Below are 18,654 nucleotides of genomic sequence, written 5' to 3'. Positions count from 1 at the left end.
AGATATTTACATATTTCGAATGATCCATGTATTACTTTATTGTCTATTAGATTTTAACAAGCTTATTAAAGTCCAAGTATCTTGTTATTTTTTCACTTTATATTAACTCAAAATGTACAATAAGTAAGCATGTGACAAAATATATATATATATATATATATATATTATCTTAATTATTCTACTTATCATTAAATTCCAGTTAAATTTCCATTATATTTATTTTAATGATTTCCATGACTTGCTCAAAAACATATTAAAAAGAGTTATCTTAAACCTTTAAAAAATACAATTTAATGAGTACAAGATTACAATAAACAAGCACATAAATATGGCCCCAAGTGCAAAGAGGATATATTCATGTCTAACTCCCTGAAACTATCTAACTGTCTGACTATACCATTTACATGGATGAAAATGCCTTCATAAATCACACAGTTATTTAGATGGACATGTATTTTAGAAATTTGGGTACATCCCACAGTTTGACTTGGTGGCTTTGTGCGTACCTTTGATATGATTTTGCATGAAGCCTCATGTGCGGACATTAGACACCCACAAGTTTTTTGTTTACTTCAATAGATCTGAAAGTCATGTTCCCTGCTGTTGTGCACTCACTGGGAACTGTACCACAAAAATGTGCAAATACTCTGTTTCCATATCTGGGATTTTTACATCCTCATTTTCACTTATCTATTTGTTTTGTTTTGTTTTGTTTTTTTCCCTCAATATCTGTGTGTTGGATAACAAAATGTTGCTTAGCAAAACTAGCAAATAAGAACAAGAGCAATCCATTTGTACTGGTCCTTACTGTCCCTTCCATAACAACCAGATGTTGATCCATTCCCACAAAACTCCATGAAAATAATAACCAAACCCTAAGGCTTGGAGATGTGTTTTGGTAGTCCCCACATGAGCATTGAGTAAAAACCCCCTTTTGAGTTACACCCATGGACAGTTGTGTACCATTGTTTTGGTTAATCAATTCTTAACAGTTTATACTAACAACAGCAAAAACAAACAGTGATAAATTAATAAAATAAAATAAACAAGTCCCTTTTAGTATTGCAATTGAGTTCACAAGATTTCTAATTGTTTATTGCAGCAGGGAGACAGACAAGACAGAACCTCCCCCAAAACTAGGTTATGTGTAACTTTTCTGTATCATCTATTTCATGTATGTCAGGCAGCTCGTTTGATTCAATTTTGATGTGCCTGTGTGTGCCCATGTCCACCAGCATTAATTGGGAATTTGATCACCGAGGTTGGGCCACAGTCAAGCAGCACTAGAGGTAGAGTTTGGAGCCCATGCAAGAGGTTGCGAAACTGCAAGAAGAGCATGGAAGAAGGAGAAGTGCGGCAAGAACCAAGACTAAGCCCCCCAACCCTAAAACCCTTGATAAGTAATACTGTCTTCAAGGAATAAGTCCTCTACATCCCTGCACACTGATTACTATGTGATTGATACAAAGTTTGTAAATAAACTTATTTCCCCACCCTGCTGCCCTGACAAAACTTCAGATTGGATGATCTTACAGTGAAATCTTGGACTGGGGGAGGTTCTGCCACAATGGGAGAAAAAACAATTACATATATATATATATATAGATATATTTTTTCATCCTTACATCAACAATCTTAAAAGGAAGTACATGGTGATTATTAAGATTAAAAATAAATAAATAAAATAACACAGGAAGGAGACACACTGCATAAAGTTTGTTAGGAATTGTTGACACTTCACATTCAGTATTTGAAACTGTCAACCTCTATAGTGCTATTTTGAAGTTAATTCAAACTCGAAAGGTACATTCAACCACTTGGAAAGTTACAAAATTTATATAATTTGACCGAACTAACAGTCACTAATTTAATGGGAAGGGGGTTCAAATCATCAACGCTTAGCCTGAGGTGACAAAGCTTGTGCAGCTCCAGCAACACCAAATATACCCACATATGCTTTATTTCTGCATTTACTAACTCTAGTACTGCTCAATATAACTTTGGCAAAATCCGGGCAGATTTTATCTACTGCTACAAATCTGAACTTGCAAAACTGTACTTACCAATTTATTTATGTCTGTAACTAGTTGTTATCAGGAAAAGCTCAATCATGTCATTTTACTAGTTAGAAACTAAATTTGAAGTTATTTTGAAAAGAAGACAAGGAAGAAACATAGAGAGAGAGGAACAAAAGTATATGATAAGCCTTTGACCTGCACAATTTGATAAGTTTATAAATTAATTAATTAATGCAATAGAGTATATATATATATATATATTCTTTTGAATCATGTTTGAAATTTGCTCCTGGAGTTGCAAATTTTTTGTTCCCAATGTGGTCTTTTTGTATGTAGAATGATCCAAAAACCTTTGCAAGCATCATGTTTTTCACACAAGGATGATTCCAAATGCATTATCAGGTGCCAAATGAGTACAGCTAATCACCATGTCAAATTGTTATTTCAAGTAGAAATTGAAAGAAACACATGCACCATTTGGAAGACACTTCAGAAACAACAAATCTGAAGAGAAAGTGACATATATTATCATCCCTCCCAAATTGCACTCCAAGTTTCAGAAACAATATTTTCCATTAACCCTAAACCCTTGGGAGTATAGTCAACAGATCACCTATTGCAGAGACATTGGGGGGCACAAGAATGTCTTTTGTGGGTTCACAGTCCATACTTGTTGTGGAACTCTCTTTACCAAACCACACTAAGTTTACTATTTAAAAAGTTGTTGGCTTTAATACAGTTTGCACAACAATTTTGCATGCAAGTTGTGTGCACAATGCACTCTGTATGCAAAAAAATTGTTTCCAAAAAATCCAAACACTTGTCTTGAACTCAACTTCTACCAATACACCATGGACCACATGGGCCAACAATTGACATGCAAAAGTGATACGCACTTAGATTTGTTTATCTGTCTGCAAACAAACTACAAGTTACAGAGGATTATACCACATGTCAGTAGTTATACATGCAGCTTCTGTGGAACTGGAGTGAGGATAATTAACTGTTGCAATTTTTCACTGCAGAAATGACCTCTGATTCCCTCTGTATTTCACCACTTCAACTTACTAGCAGTTATTTATTTCCCAAAAACTACACATTTTTATCTATTGATGTGGGCATTGATGCCTGCTATGTTGTTGGGCACCAACATCTAGCAACACTGGTCCTACATCAAGGTACAATCCTCAAACATTGGCAGTGTTGCAAGGGAGAAACCAATTTTCCCCTCAGGATTCACATGTGATTCTATTCTTTTCCCCAGTCAAAATCTTTACAAAACTGAAGGTTTAGGCTGCGAACGATGTAGAAGCATTATCAATTTTTTTCTCAGCAATCAGGTCAACACTTTCAGTGGCTGTGTTAGCCCCACCTTGTCCAGCTTCATATTGTAAAATATAAATGGAAGACGTCCCCTGACAAGAGATTTTAGGCAAACACATAGACAATAACTTGCCTCGCAGCATGTCCATGAAATGTGTGCACTTCAGAGACGGCAACTGACACTTCAAGGAGAATGAAAAAGTGACATTTATGCCAAGAAAAATAAGATGTGAGATGGTTCTGACTAAGAACTTCATCTTGAAAAAATTAATTTCAAATGCACATGAGACATATGTGCAGAAAAAATCCCTAAACGATAGTCTAATATCTACCAAAAAATGGTGCAGTACATATGAACGAGCTAGTAGAGACAGAGTCAACATTGAGCACTCTAACGTCTAAAATATCAAGGTACATATTTGAGAATGATCGTAAATGCCTGTCGTTGGGTAACTAAAAGAACCTGGGAAGCCAGAGTAAAAGTGGTGGATGCTCCACTTATTCTCAACAATGATTCACTTACGAGTTTATGTCTTGTAACAGGAGTTACTTTCAAAGGAGGTCCACAATCCTCCTTCAAAGTTGCTACCTGTGAGTGGTAAGCCATTCTGCTGAGCAACATGATGGGTTAAAAATGGGTTTGTAGATGCAGTGGAAACAGAGTTTGCCTTAAGCTGAGATACTGGAGTGCCTAGCTCTACACCTCTCCTCCGTTCTTCGTCCATAAAACTTTTAAGCTCTTCAAGGGAACGCATCCCTTCTCTTGATCCTTTCGAAGCTGGGCCATTTCTTACGGCAAATGGGTTGGATTGAGCGAGTACGCTATCAGCTGGTTGATGATCAACTGAACCAAAACTTCTTGATTGTACAAGTGATGGCAATATACTGTTCGAATACGAAGAATACAGCTCCGTTGGATCTAACGTAGTAGTATCGCCTTCGCTGCTCCAGGAGTTCTTTCCAAATCCATCATGTAGCTCTGTTCTTGCCAGCTGTTCACCTATAGCATCTATATCTTCGCTGTTACCAGGCTTGCTATAGGCTTGCGTCGTGCTCTCGGTATCTAATGGTCTCCCACAACTGAAACTTCTACCATTGATCTGAAACTCCTGGGATGAATTTTGAATGAGTTCTCTTGACTGATTGGTACTTGCAACTTTTTCTTTTTTCAACTTTGCAACCAGAACCCACATACTTGCAAGATCATTCTCTAGGGTAAATTCTCGTTGCTTGGCATCTTCCAGTTCTTTGCGAAGTGATGCCTCTTTCTCTGCCATGACAGTCATCAAGGCTGTCTCCTTCTCCTTGGCTGCCTCAAGCTCTCTTCTAAGGATATCCGCAGCTGCGTCAGAATCTACATCATCGATGTGATTTCCATTGCTGTTGAGCTTTCCATTCCTACTGGAACCGTTGCTTCCACCTTTGTTCGCACCACCGTTTGCTCGAGACAGAGAACCTCGACTGGATACGATACTGCCTTCATCGATGTGTGTATCCCCATTGGTCATAACTTTTGATAACCCACCGTTGCTTTGTGGCTTCATTGAAGCCAAAGCAAATGCTGTTTCCTCTGATTTTTTCAGTTCACTCTGGAGTTTTACCAACTCCGCTTGCAGTTTCGCGTTCTGGAAAGTGACTTCCTGAGCCTGGAGCAAATCATTTTGCAACTTTGAATTTTGAAATGAGAATTTTGTGACTTCTTCTGCAAGATTCTTGAGTTCAATAGCGGCTTGTGAAGCAAGCTCTTTTGCATACGCAGATTCCTCTGCTAGCTTCTCATTTCGAATCTGAAGACTGTCTTTCTCCTCAAGAAGACGTAAATTCTCCTGCTGTAACTTATCCTTGCTTATCTTCAACTTCTCCTTCTCTTTCTTTAGGGCCTCATTCTCCTGCTGTAACTTCTCCTTGATAAAATTCACTTTCTCCTTCTCTTTCTTCAGGGCATCATTCTCCTGCTTCAGGTTTTCAATCTCACCAGACTGCCACAGTACAGTTTTAACGAATCTGTGTGTAATTGTAAAATTATTTTAAAGCAGTTTGCTGGGTGCCACCAATCTTGAGCACACGCAAACGCATGTTTTTCGCTAACATCCCGTGTATTCAAAGAACACTGATATACAAGAAGGTTCAAGAAACCAGCACCTTGCGAATAACTGCCAAAAAAATAATATAAATAATAGAAAGATCCAGCATTTATTACAAAAATTGATTCTGTACCTGCATCACGATTTGTGACTGTAGTAGTGCATCCCGGTCGTCTACGTCCTTGGAGGTGGTCTGTGAATTGCGCTCAAATTTTTCACTCTCAGATCCGTTTGTTTCCACATACCGAAGCTCCCCAGACAGACTACCACTGTTCAACCATCCCCCCATGTCATCCGGGTTGTCAAGGAGGGTATCGAGCTGCTTATGTCGACCTACATTGTCTTCCACCATTGAGACTTGGAGCTGCTGTTGCAGTGAATCTATCGTTTCGCGAAGCTCATTAATCTCCCCAGCCTATTAATGCACAGCACATGACGTAGTGAGTTTTCTAATACAACTTCAATTAAATGTGGACCTTCGGAAAGCCAGATCCAGGGATCTAAACAAGACAAAGAATTTCTTCTGAAAGCAAAATCGTCCTGAAAATAGGACTATCACATTATCCGCTCGATTATGAGAATACGATTTTAGTCAAAAAATCCTAACCTAGAAGGCAATTTTCAGTTTAAGAAACCAAGTCTGTAGCCACCAACATGGTCAAATGGATGATAGGTAGGCATAGCATAAAGGCTGCATAACATTACCTGCTACCGAGAAAAAGAACTGCAGCAGAACAAGACATTCGGATACATCCAATGTACATGAAGGAGGCCACAAACAAAGGGGAAGTGAGAAAAATAGCGTCACCAACCTTTGATTCCAACTGCTCTTGCAATATGCGGTTATCAGCAGTTTTTATCTGCGGACAAACATTTAATTTGTGGCAAGTATGTACCTCGCACAAAATTCAAAATTACCAAAATACAGCTTGGCGATCTGCAAAGAGGAAGCGAAGTGAAACAAAGTAAGGATACAACGTACATACCTCAAGGTCGAAGGCTTTCTCATTGAGCTGAGTTGTAAGCATTCCAATTTGCTGTAATTACAAATCAAGGTCGTGTAAATAGGAATCAAATACACACCAAGTATGAGGTCCTAAAAGTAGTTCCTCATTCCAGTGTCAGCACATTGAAACATTAATGTTGTGACAGTGCACGTAAAATTTTTTACTGACCCTGCAAACGCAGAGTTCTTCATGACTCTTGAATTAGTTAAAAGATTTCAACAAGAATGCTATCAAATAAGAATGGCTTTATCATGAAATTTAGCCAATGATTGATGAATGCATTTACATTATACATCATAGCGCCATTAAATTACCTGTGACATCTCGAAGGCATTCGACATAGGTTGTGATGTGACCGCAGACTTGATCCGCTGCTCAAGCATGCGTATCTGCCGCTTCTTTTCATTAATTTCCTCCTTAGCCTTCTCCACTTGAGCCTAAGTAATGGTCAAAATTAAGCTCAAAGTAAGTTCTATGCGTTATAAAGTCCATGTTTGCCAAGTCCTTATATACTCTGACAAGTATGTCACGCGAAAAATATCCTAAACAATCGAAGATGGATAAGGAGTTAGTACGGTGACAAAGATACTAATTTTCTAAAACACGACGCCAGGTCCTGAAGTCATTCGTAATGCAGTTTCAGTACGTCAGCAAAAAGATCGAATGTGCACACAAGTTGCTCGAGCTTACTTGAAGTTGTGTGTCATCTGGGTTATTAGACAACTGCTCCGTTAAACGTTTCAGTGAACTAGTACAAAATGCGACCTCCCCGGCCAGCATCTTAGCTTGCTCCCTCTGCAGGTCCATCTGGTCAGCCATAGTTGTTCCTGTCTGCAGCCGATTGGATTATCACAAGTAAGATAGAGACGATCTTGAGTAAAATACATGTTCAGGTCCAGAAAGACAACATGCAGTTTTGAACACAAATTAAAAGACGAAAGTGAAGCTGAGTTGTTACCATTATTCTTCCCGACTGAGTATTTCTGACAGGGCGAGATTAGGAGGTTTCCGCGGAACCAAACTCAAAACAAACATAACAAAACACGGGGAACGTTTGCTACGCTAGTTAAATTTGTAATTCATAATACTGCTGAATTGTAAACTATAATTGTATGGCATTAAAACCCCCCCATTTTCTTTGACCAAGCTGGATTTCCTCGTAAATCGAACAGGTCATGCAATAAGAACTGCTTGTCGAAGCAAAACCATACGCGGTAATAAGTTAGAGATTACAAATTGATTTCATTGAAATCATCTTTACTTACTGGAGGTGGCCTTCGACCTCGTACAGTAGCACTAAAGAGTTCCCCTGCTTGAGTAGACTCCGCAAAAGTGTCAACGGCTGTCAGTTCATCAACTCTGCGACTGAAGGATTTTCTACGTGTGCCACCTTGAACATCCATTGAAATATCATAACATTCTCCGTTCCCGTTTGGCAGATGGTCTGTGTCGAAAACCCCCGAGGGACTTGAAGTCAAAGAATCGGTTTTCTGAAATACAAGAAGCATTGTGTCAACGATCACCATGATCTATCTTAAAGGTTAGAACTAGTTGGAATATTGATGTATGTGTGTGTGTGTGGGTGGACTTCAACCTCTCTGAGCACCCAAACTAAGGACAAGTATGATCATGGACACGGAAAAAGTAAACAATGTTGATAGATACGTACCCGAAGCTTGAACCAAGCGAGCATGCCACGCTTCTTGATCGCCTTCTTTTCATCCTTACAACTGTCGTCTGTCCCAGTCCCATCCCTGCATTCCTCTCTTGCGTCGGATTCACCACCTTGACCTCCTTCATCATCATCCTCAAGTACTAAATCCCTACGCTTGTCTGGTAAGTATGCCAGCTGTCAACAGTAGTTTTAAGGTCAGGTATGCTACTACGATGAGAACAAGAACTGGCTTAGAAGAGCGATGCACTTCGTGTCGTGCCTATTGTAACGAGTCATTTCCAGCATCTGAGGCAATTGCATAACTGCTAATTGAATCTCATACAAGCAACCTTTAGTAACGCAGTGCTCCTTTTCAACTTCAGAAGGTTGTAGAAGTGCGAATTGTCCTAACAGGTTATTGGAAGCAGCATCCTACAATAAAAGTATAAGAATTTTATCAATCTGTACAGTGTCCCAGAGCAAAGAGCTAATGCTACTGAGTCTAGCATAGTTCTACCTCTTCTTCTCCAAAAGAATGTCTTCGCCAGTGATTAGGTTTCTCAGGAACTGCAGCAGGTGGGATAGTATTTTTGGTAGAGACTAAAATAAGCTTCGTAAGTCGTTGGATTCTTCCCATTAAAGCTGCTTTTGCTTGTTCTTCTTCTTCAAGCCGTGACTGCAATTTTACTTGTCCAGCTTCCAGCTGTCACGCAATTGGTGCAAAAAAGAAAAGAAAAGAAAAAAAAAAAAAAAAAAAAAAAAACAATTAGACAGTACATGGTTTTGCAATTCCTGGATATCTCTGCTGAGATCTGATTGATAGAATTGCAATGCCAACTATCAAGTACCTGTTTGCGCAGATGGGCCAGGTCTTCACTGTTTTCTTTCGCAGCATATGGCTGCTCCATGATACCCCGCTTAACCTGTTCCAACTCTTCTTTCAAGCTAGTAATTTCCTTCTGATATTTCTTTATTAATGATTTCTCATCAAGAATCTGCAACAACAGAAGTAGCGCTTCACTCCAGTTAAAAGACACTCAAAAGCTAGAATAATTTTACTTCACCTAAACAGTCACTGAATAGATGCCACTGCAGTGGCTCAAAAGCCATTAATTGTACCCGTATAGCACATGCATCAGTAATAGAAAGATTTGCTGACATAATGTCTAAGATTATTCAAATCTTTGCTGACGTGCCGAATGGTACTAATAATAACATGAAGTCGGACCAATCGAGCGAAAAATCCAGTTTGAAAAATACCCTATTGGAAGAGGCATGGATTTCAATCCGTTTAGCTCTGTGTGCAAATTTGAGTGTATTGTGTGTCTCCTCGTTGTTGCTGGTTGCTGGAGTGATTGTACATATCAACTGCGGGAAGAAAGATGCGGGATCATGACATCCCAGCAATGTGAGACTGCGTGTAAAGCAACCTCAATTTTAAGGACTGATGCAATGACAAGGAAAAAAGAGGAAGGCTACTATTCACTTCAACATTCTCAAGTTGATTAATTAATTTGTATTACAAGGCTGCAGAGAAAGGAAATATAAAGATTTCTCACTGATATCCGGCCATGACCACTAAGGGAGGATTGCAAAAGTCTTGTTAATTTCGAGTCCCGATAAGGTATGTGAGATGCCTTTCCATCGCTTAGCTTTGCAATAACCTGCCATCGGTTTACCGAAAGACAATAAGAACCGTCATAAACTGGGTATATCTACAACAAAAGCCCCTGCACCAGGTCAAGCCAATGCAAAAATCAAATGAAATGCTCGAAAAGACTCTGCATGAAAGTCATCAGATAATTGATGTGACGCCCGTTCACCTAACCGGGTTTTAGAAGAATCAACTCTGATTAGATCCTAATGATTGGTAGCTATAAATATGAAGAGCCAGTCTTACAGTGCCAAGAGTTAATAAGCTCTTGTTGATGTATGATCCTTCTTTCCTGCGCAAACCAGTTGTTTCTGTCTTCGAGCTCTCTGATCCTGCAAGATCGATCAGATTCTGCAGATTCAAAAAAAACCTAACGTTAATTGATTATTCGAAAGGTGAGTTCGCTAATCGATGCTGTCCTTCACAAGTAGAACTCAAAAGGTAGTCATTAAAAATTATTACTAGAACGTTTCTTGCCATGAGACCCGTGCTGCAAGATTACATGCTTACAAGTTGGGAGAGTGTGACGTCCTCATCTGTGTAGCCGTCGCCTCGTGGACTGCTTTCTACCGTCTGCTCAGACACCAAAGTGCTACATTGAGTTCAGTTCGAAGTTATATTAAGTACATAATGTTGTCACCCATTCTTGTGATGGACACTTCAAAAGGCGGTTCACAAAAGGGCGCAGAACAAACAAGGCAATTTCAAATAACATTGGGAAATAATAATTCAAAAAACAAAACTTGATTTAAAGATTATTACTGCTATGAAAATTTGAAATATCTGCTCACTACATAAAAAAGAGAAGACTGCACAGAAACAAACCATTGTAAAGATTGTATGACTCCTACTACTGAGAAGATTAAAGTTGTTCGAGCCAACATGCCGATGTTCTGTCCAAGAAACGCTCTATTAGTGGCATCTCAATAGTACAAATAGAATTGTTGCAAATAGTTGGAACTATTGCAATTCAATTTTCGTAAAAAGTAGAGAAACCACAAAGGATAAATGCAAAGATTTAGATGACTACAGTTCACTAGAGAGGGAACGACAACAAAATTAGGCTATGATGTGACAACATAATTATGACGAAGTCTTATTCAATCAAAACCATGAAAAACCATCAAGAATAGAGCAATGTTTCCAACAAATATGTGTTCAATTACCTTCTCCAGCAGCAATGAGGGATAAAGCATGAGCAGGCGACAACACCACTTCCTCTTTTATACCCTCAACGTAAGTGCCTGCCTGTCATCGCAGCATCATTTGAACAAATAGACTAGTTAAATGAGTCATTGACAACCTAATGAAAAGAATTAATAAGAATATTAACAAGAACTGTAATATACTATTTAGATAAATTTGTGACAATTTGTTTTTTTCTTTTTCTTTTTCTTTTATCTTCTTCTTTTGTTCTGTAATAAAGAAAAAAAGAAAGAAATAAACTAAAGAAACTTAGTACCTGGCCATCCTCTCTCACGCGAAGGTTTTGGCCAATAGGATCAAGCAGATCATTGATAACCTGAAGCGCGGAAAACCAAATAAGATTTAGATCATCAGCTGTGTCATGCAAAATCGTAGCAATCTAGTACGTGAGAATCTTTGTATCCAGATATCATGAGGGCAAGTCTAATCAAATTGAAAACACCCGAAAGTCTGGTTGAATCTCCAACATTTCAAAACGTAAAACGCTATGAACATGTTTTACTTCGCACGTGTCAAGCAAGAATTACAGTTAATAACAAAGTTATCCATCTACCTCATTGTAAATCTCAAGGTAGGAGACCCGCAAAAGAAACTCTCGACTTGGGGTCTGGTAAAAAATATTTAAAATTTAAACACACAAACATAGGGGTTAGATATTCATGCGCGCATTTTTTGTGGAGCGTCACCTCAGAGGAATGGGGATCTAACATTGAATACAGAAAATTTAACAAAAGATACAACTTCACCAGCAACCAAGATTTATCACCTCTTGAATAATGCTAAAAACGTCTTTAACAGCCAGAGGTATAATCCCTGGTGACTTTTGATCACCCTGCATCACAAGCAGAAAAAGTGCGTCACAGAACGTAGAGCATGTCCAGCAATACTAAACCGATTTCTTAGAGTATCTAAAAACACAGTTCCATTTTAAGGATATGACAACCTTGACCAGAGTGTGCACACACTTTCGGTTCTTGTTATTACAAACTCAATAGGGTCGGAAGCATATAACAGAAGGACAAGGTCAAATTACGTTCTTAAGCCCACGTCTCCATGATATATGTAAAACAAAGGACACTTTACGAAAGAGAATAGATTAGAAACAAAACTTGAGCACTTTAAACTCAAACTTACGTGCATGGTGTGAGTTTTCCCACTGCTGGTAACACCATAGGCAAACACAGTTCCTGTGACCGAACCAAAATCGCATCTCAGTGCAGTGGACATTAATCTGAAAATTCAAGTCTATGTGCATAAGGATATGGGCGGGACTGCGAATGTAAAAGGAGAAAGAACTGCCTCAGTTCATTTCAGAAGCAAAATCCTCTTAAACGTGTCCTGAACTGAAAACTTAAACTCATCCACATGGTCAATCATGCTGCAAATTTTCCAATATCCTATATCTTAAAACGTTTGTTTAAGCTTTAAATGGATTCGACAGCAGAAGACTTTCCGGAACTTACCATTAACACCCTCCATAGCTCCACTAACAACATGTTGGGCAGCCGCATCGTACACTCCCCTGGTAGTAGTTGCAGGGCCGAATACTCTGTCTGGTTTTTCAGTGCCAAATAAAAATTGAATGCAAGATAAATTTCAACTCTTAAACTAAGACGAACATTATGAAATCAAAAATGTTGCTTGGAAACCCAAGCTGCCAACGACTACTATATCCATGACAGCAGCGCAAACTTTTATTTGCAATTGAGTCACTGACGAGGCTATGGAACCTAAACGAGGTCTGTTTCATAGGCCTTTCGATAAAGATTGCAACTCATCCACCAGCACAGTGGTAAAAAGGTACACAGCAAATACATAGCGTCACAAGAAATTCATCTTAATACTCAAGGACTGTTTCATAATTTTCCAGACCAAGCAAAATCTCTAAATAGTATAGCAACTCGTGACAAGAGCAATGACTAACATCAGGACAGCTATTTATAAATATCCTCCAACTTCGGTTACAATAGGTTATCTTATGCTGAAGTGGGTTGAAAGACCATACCAAAGGCATAGACAGTTGATAAATTAAGCTCACTTCGCACTGTGTCTCCGTCGGCATACCATGCGATTCCATCTCCTCTTTGAATTTCCCGTTGACTGCACGCAAAAAAGAGCCTCAAAATTCACTGCTTGGGCGGTAATTGCAGATTGATTATACAATAGAATATGCTGTCGAGATAAAATAAATAGACGTGTACAATTAAGAGGTGGAGAAGTGTGGAAATTATTTCATGTCAACCAATCTCACGAGGGAAGCCCCTGCGATCATCGTCCGCGCCACTAAAGAAGTGATTTTGTCAGAAACAGCAGACCAGAGAGAGAAAAGTCGGAACAATGCTACTAGTAACTATTCCTCGATCGGTGCGTATTATGCACTATTTGCAAGCAGAGTTGAAAGACCAGGATTGAAAAAAAAACAGAGCATGCGTTCCAGAAAACTGCGAATTACCTGAGGGGACGAAACCGGACGGTTACGGATACATTTTCCTTTGCACGGTTCAGAAAATCCTCTCTAGCAGAAGTTGGAGTCCGAGGGCTACCAGCTGAGGCGGAAGAGGCAGAACTATGTCTGAATTTTTGCGGAGGCGTGACACTGGGGGGTGTAGGAATATTACTGCCCCTTCCTTTAGAGGGTGTCAAAGATCTTCCTATAATTCCAATCGCCTTGTAAGCGGAAGTAGGAGTTTGCGAACCTGATGATGATGGCGATGTCTTGCTCGCATTTACAGACTGCGTTTTTCGAAACCGAAAAGGAGAGCTAGTACGGGGCTTCGAAGGACTAGATGCCATGTTTCCCGCTGCAACGGTGTATGAAAATAGGGCACCGAAAGCTACCACGACTATGTTTCAAGACTTCAGCACAACTTCCTCTCTTTCCGAGAACAAGATCCACGCACACAGACACAGAGAATGGTGACCAAACGCTTCTTCTCACAATCACAATCATACCCTACGACGCATCACCAAAAGTACCGAACTACAGCAGGATGGCCTCGCCCCGCCATGGATTACATTCGTAGACTACTACAAGTCGCCCAATGCAAGTTCCATCCACGTTACGAAGGTAGCTCTGAATCCTCCAGAACCTCGTACATTGACAACGAGAGTACTCATTCGATGCACGCTGCAATTGATCTGCTCGTTGATCGTTATTGGATCATGCTCCTCGAAGTCACACTCTGGATCCACTCGTCGTCCCCGTCCTGTACCATCTTGGCACCAAAATACACGAAAAGATTCGCAAAATAAACAGGATTCCGAAAACACACAACTCAATATGTCGAGTGTCACAATACAGCGTGGAAATGTGAGGCGATGGCCAACACAAGCCGAGGCTACAGCAAGACAAAACAAAACAACACAAGCGACTACGAAAGCTGAAGGACAAAACTGAGAGCAGAATAGGAGAACAGACGGGGGGGGTTACATTCCCGACCTACAGTCGGAACGAATACTCGTCTATAGATGTTAGAGTGAGTCCGGACGGCGTCCACTTGACTTAACCTCGGTGGTGGCCTGATTTTTCCATGCAACCAAAAGCACTGACAATGTTCCCCGAGGCACGTTCTTCTGCGTTCGCGTTTGTTCTACTCGTTCACAGAAAAGGGGTCCGAAATTGGGGAACACGTTCTCTGGGTTCCCGATGCACTCGCTGCTTCTCCGAATTATTCTCCCACGTGGTCTCTTGCACATACTTTAGTGTTTTCTATGGTTGCGGAGGTTTTATAATAAACTGAAAAATAATCCAAATAAATCAAAACTTTCCGAATAAAAGCGAAATAATTTAAAGTTTTAAGGGCAAATATCATATATATACCCGTCAAATATGCTGAAATATCAAGAATATCCATGTATTTCTGTATTCTTAACATATCAGCATATTTGACGGGTATAAATGATATTTTCCCTTAATTTTTCTGTAACATTTAATATTTTTTTCAAGCATTACTGTCACCACTTTCTATGCATGCGGAACATCTGATGCTCTTCTCTTCTTGTTGTTTATTGCTTGCAATTAACTTATCCTTATTTAGATTTTGAAAAATCCAGTTGGTTGATTACGAGCAGAAAAGTAGTTGAGTTGTATTTTTCTGCACCTCGTCAATCACAGCAATGCTGAAATACAGGTCATGTTTGAGGATTAATTAAAGGATGTTGAGCATGTAATCTTTTAATGCTTACTTTGTTTAAAAAAATATGTAGAAAGTTTCTTTAAAAAACTATTATGATACTCCATACACAACATCAGACCATTTTCCTAGTTGAATTTTGTATAATGATGGTTTCTTTTGATATATATATATATATAAAAAAAAATACATATACATATGGATATTCCGCATATGAATTCACAGAATGTTAGCATATATATATATATATATATATATATTCATGTATAACTATTTATTGAATAGATTATTGCCTGATTTACATACAACTTGGTTTTTAGGGAACTAGCAAACAATTTTTAATGTGTACAATATCAACAGACCTATTCAATGAACAAAATTAGTCATTCAGAACACACATTTGAGAAATTTTGCATACAGTCTGTACACACTCTGTCAGTACAATTACTGATTTTTTAAATTGTTTTTAGGGTTTTCAACTGACATACTCACTGTTTGAGAAAATGGGTTAGCTGCCAACACAAGGTACGCCAAATGAATGTGACAATTGACGAGGCACTAAAAACTCAGGCATACAGTACACTACAACTAACCGGGGGGGGGGGGGGGGATAGAGTACCTGTCCCATTATTCATTGCCTGCAGCACGAACCTACTTGGACCACACCAATGTGTGGTGTGAAACGGACTTTACACGATGTCATATTCCATCACGGAATAGTCGAGGTAAGATTCAACGTTACTTAACTTCGCTGCAGGTGCTAGGAAGTTTATGCGCCAGTCCTCGCACACACTGCGGCACTCTGCCGAAGCCTCTCGTTGAGTGAAATTCTACAGTTTCGCTGCAGCGTGAGATTCACTTTGGAACTGCGCCGGGAATTAGGGGCAAAGGCATCGGTGCTAGTTGACTGCAGCATGGCTGCGAGAGCTCACGGCAGCTGATTTGTGACCAATTAAACCGATCTGTTATCCAGATTGCGGCGAAGGGTATGTGTGGATTTTCCCACCCACAAAGCGTCACCGACAGACTACCGTGTTTCGAAAGAAGCGAAAAAGGCATCGTTGGGTACGTCTCGGTTTTGACGCCTGCCGTTTTTTTTATCTGCACCAGTCCCGCTGCCTACGCGATCTGATCTTAGAGGCTTGTAGGGAGCAAAATGGGCTCGGATGGATCTTGACTCCACCAGGGGGTGGTTCCGTGATCATAGTTTTTGTAAGAATAAGAGGTCTTCTACCGCGATTAGAGCGTCAATGGATTCTATCTCATGGGTTTACGTGTTGCTTCTGGGATGGCAGATCTGTGCATTGTGAGCGTGGCACGGTCGTCATTAGGTGGGTTGAATGGTTTGCTGCGCAACTTGTTGGCAACCATGTTGCGGTCTGTTGAGATTTAAGTTATAATTTTAGTACCTGCATGCTTGCGGCAAGCATCCACTCAATGCCTATTGCGTTGTGTAACCCATTATTTGGTTTGTCAAATATTTCCCAGGGAGTGAGATCTTGGGATGACATGTTGTAAAATTGTTTTTAGACTCAATTTGATGTTTGTGATGCAGTGGCGGTGAAGAGAGCTGAAGTGGGTTCATGTTTTGTGGATGAGGTCCATTTTAGCAGGACCTTGGACTTGCCCGGCGCAGTAGGCAGCCATTGGGGCAGGTCTTCCCACCACTATTTTGTGCACTGCTGTCAACAAAGTCTGTGCTTCAAAAATGGAAGGTAGGTTGCTAAAGTGTTATACTTTGCATTTCATTAGTCCATCATTGTTTCCTACATTATTAAGCTTGCGGTAGTTGTTGCTAGTATAATTGGCAAGATTTAGTTAGTTTGGCAACACCCGCCACCGGGTTGCAGATGCTCGATCGGCTTATGCCAATCCTTCTTCCACCTTATTCACTCACTCACTCTCCATGGCAATTTCTTTTATTCTTTGTCACCAGGAATGGTGATTGGGCAGTGCTCGTTTTGTTTGAACAACAAATCTCCTGGCTGTTCTAAGCATTGAGCTGGGACTTGATGTTGTAGGTGCTGGTGGAATGGAGAGTATGTCAAATACTTACTGCCTTCTAAAGCAAGGTCAGTTTGCTTGCTGAAGATTAACGCAAATTTTCTGTACATTTACTGTAATTGATTTTACGTGATGTTTTGGTGCCTGCACAAGTTCATTTTATGTGAAGTGCATGTAGATTGGTAGTGTCATCCTATTCCTTTCCACTAAGGATTGAGATGGAGGTGTATTTTTCCTCGTTTCGGCACGACTTGTTCAATTTTTCTGGGCTGCTACTGAGATCTTTTACTTGGAAAAGACTTGAACTCATCCATTCCATCGAAAGAATGGAACTGCTGCCGCACTTTGAACATGCTCATGTCACGAATTCTAACATCGTGTATTTGTGCTGGACTTGAAATCCACAGGTGGCCATCGAGAGGTTGTGGCTAGCATGTAGAATGACGTCTGTAGGATGTGTGAATAACGGTTATGCTTTGGGCATGGCTGGTTAACTTTGCGCAGAAAGCCACTATGTTTCTGTAGAAACTCAGGTGTATTTGATTTATCAACACATATAATTTGTACTTATGTTAGAGTCTCTTAGATAGGGTTGTGGAAGTATGATGGTCTTGCTGTGCGAAACATAATATTAATAATAATAATAATGATAAACATCAGCTTTGCAATGGTACTGAATTGCAATCGAAGTTGGTGACTCTCTTTGGGATAACTATGCTATTGGTAGATATAAGATGGGAATTGCAGCAAACAACAGCAGTGCCTTCAACTGGATGATTGGGCCAGTAACGCATCCTCCGAAATTTTGGAGCTGGGCACTAGTTTTGGTTTGTACGAAGTTTACATGTTTCTTACGTGCAGTGGTAGAGCTGCTACTGTTGTCTTAATTAGCGGTGTAAATGCAATGGGTCTGTAACCTCAGGTTGTTGCAGATATTCGTGGATATGCTGATGCTGCGCCGGTTGTGAAACTGAACATTACATCTACCCTTTTCTGATACTAAGTCATGATTGTTCTGCATTCTCTACGAAGTCACTTCTTGTGCATGTGTTTTGGTTTGAAAATATTGGGTGAGGTTTTTGATAAAAGATTTGGTTGGTTTTAGTCCAGCTTTGGAAACATGCTATTGGCGGTTGTATTCCTCATGAGCATCGTGTGTCATGGAAGTTTGCATTTGGAAATTTGATCATATGCTGTCTTCAGAACTTTTTGCATTGTCACCTGCAATTGCCCGCTCGCCAAGCCATTTGTTAGACAGAAATCGACCATCTAATTTCTAGAATCAATTGTTTCGTTAAAGGGCATGGTCATCTTCAGATTCTGAGCAACGCGTTGAGTGATTGCCTGTACTTAAAAAGTAACAGCCTTCTTAAGGAGTGTTGTGCGCCCTAAGTAAACATGTTGGAGAGCTCTATTTCACTTTGTATTTGCATGATTGGGATCTATGATTGACAATGCGAACCGACTCGTGGTTTTCTCGATTCGCAGGTATGCATCGAAGGCTACATTTTGACAATCTCCGCTGTGAAGTGAACTATTCGTCTATCAATTCCGCACTTCAAGTAAAAATC

General features: G+C 39.8%; 2 protein-coding genes across 4 annotated transcripts; one reads left to right on the top strand and one right to left on the bottom strand.

Annotated features, from left to right (window-relative positions):
- Positions 1-3,524: 3,524 nt before the first annotated feature.
- On the bottom strand, positions 3,525-14,324 carry LOC112289814 (kinesin-like protein KIN-7C, mitochondrial). 2 transcript variants are annotated; one of them, XM_024535432.3, is made up of 23 exons: positions 13,399-14,324; positions 12,952-13,046; positions 12,410-12,499; positions 12,081-12,133; positions 11,713-11,778; positions 11,500-11,553; positions 11,203-11,262; positions 10,907-10,988; positions 10,566-10,633; positions 10,251-10,313; positions 9,987-10,091; positions 9,646-9,750; positions 9,347-9,454; positions 8,935-9,081; positions 8,604-8,762; positions 8,102-8,281; positions 7,698-7,922; positions 7,123-7,263; positions 6,747-6,869; positions 6,412-6,462; positions 6,238-6,285; positions 5,559-5,840; positions 3,525-5,320 (listed from the first exon to the last, which is right to left on the bottom strand). In XM_024535432.3, exons 1-23 carry the CDS (start codon positions 13,737-13,739, stop codon positions 3,869-3,871), a joined length of 4,098 nt encoding a protein of 1,365 aa, XP_024391200.1. In that variant the 5' UTR covers positions 13,740-14,324; the 3' UTR covers positions 3,525-3,868. The 2 variants fall into 2 exon arrangements, with proteins under 2 accessions (XP_024391200.1, XP_024391199.1); XM_024535431.3 differs by having other exon boundaries at positions 8,604-8,789; positions 13,399-14,309.
- Positions 14,325-16,163: 1,839 nt separating this feature from the next.
- On the top strand, positions 16,164-17,756 carry LOC112289384 (uncharacterized). Of its 2 annotated transcripts, none has more exons than XM_024534548.3 (4): positions 16,164-16,410; positions 16,635-16,794; positions 17,101-17,151; positions 17,491-17,756. In XM_024534548.3, the coding sequence occupies exons 1-4, from the start codon at positions 16,344-16,346 to the stop codon at positions 17,513-17,515; spliced, it is 303 nt and encodes a 100-aa protein (XP_024390316.1). In that variant the 5' UTR covers positions 16,164-16,343; the 3' UTR covers positions 17,516-17,756. The 2 variants fall into 2 exon arrangements, 1 of the variants encoding a protein (XP_024390316.1); XR_016505794.1 differs by having other exon boundaries at positions 16,175-16,410; positions 17,016-17,151.
- The last annotated feature ends 898 nt before the right edge of the window (positions 17,757-18,654 follow it).

This window comes from Physcomitrium patens, chromosome 12 (genome assembly GCF_059467195.1).
Source record: "Physcomitrium patens ecotype Gransden chromosome 12, ASM5946719v1, whole genome shotgun sequence".
Taxonomy (NCBI): domain Eukaryota; kingdom Viridiplantae; phylum Streptophyta; class Bryopsida; order Funariales; family Funariaceae; genus Physcomitrium; species Physcomitrium patens.
This window is presented reverse-complemented; position numbering and strand designations above follow the sequence as displayed.

Excerpts from the sequence above, each read along its gene's own strand:
- LOC112289384 (XM_024534548.3), top strand. The coding sequence starts at position 16,344 with ATGGGTTTACGTGTTGCTTCTGGGATGGCAGATCTGTGCATTGTGAGC. Across the intron at positions 16,411-16,634 it reads CGTGGCACGGTCGTCATTAG|TGGCGGTGAAGAGAGCTGAA; the intron begins GTGGGTTGAATG and ends TTTGTGATGCAG. Across the intron at positions 17,152-17,490 it reads TTACTGCCTTCTAAAGCAAG|GTGGCCATCGAGAGGTTGTG; the intron begins GTCAGTTTGCTT and ends TGAAATCCACAG.
- LOC112289814 (XM_024535431.3), bottom strand. The coding sequence starts at position 13,739 with ATGGCATCTAGTCCTTCGAAGCCCCGTACTAGCTCTCCTTTTCGGTTT. Across the intron at positions 10,092-10,250 it reads ACGTCACACTCTCCCAACTT|AATCTGATCGATCTTGCAGG; the intron begins GTAAGCATGTAA and ends TTGAATCTGCAG. Across the intron at positions 9,751-9,986 it reads GCTTATTAACTCTTGGCACT|GTTATTGCAAAGCTAAGCGA; the intron begins GTAAGACTGGCT and ends AACCGATGGCAG.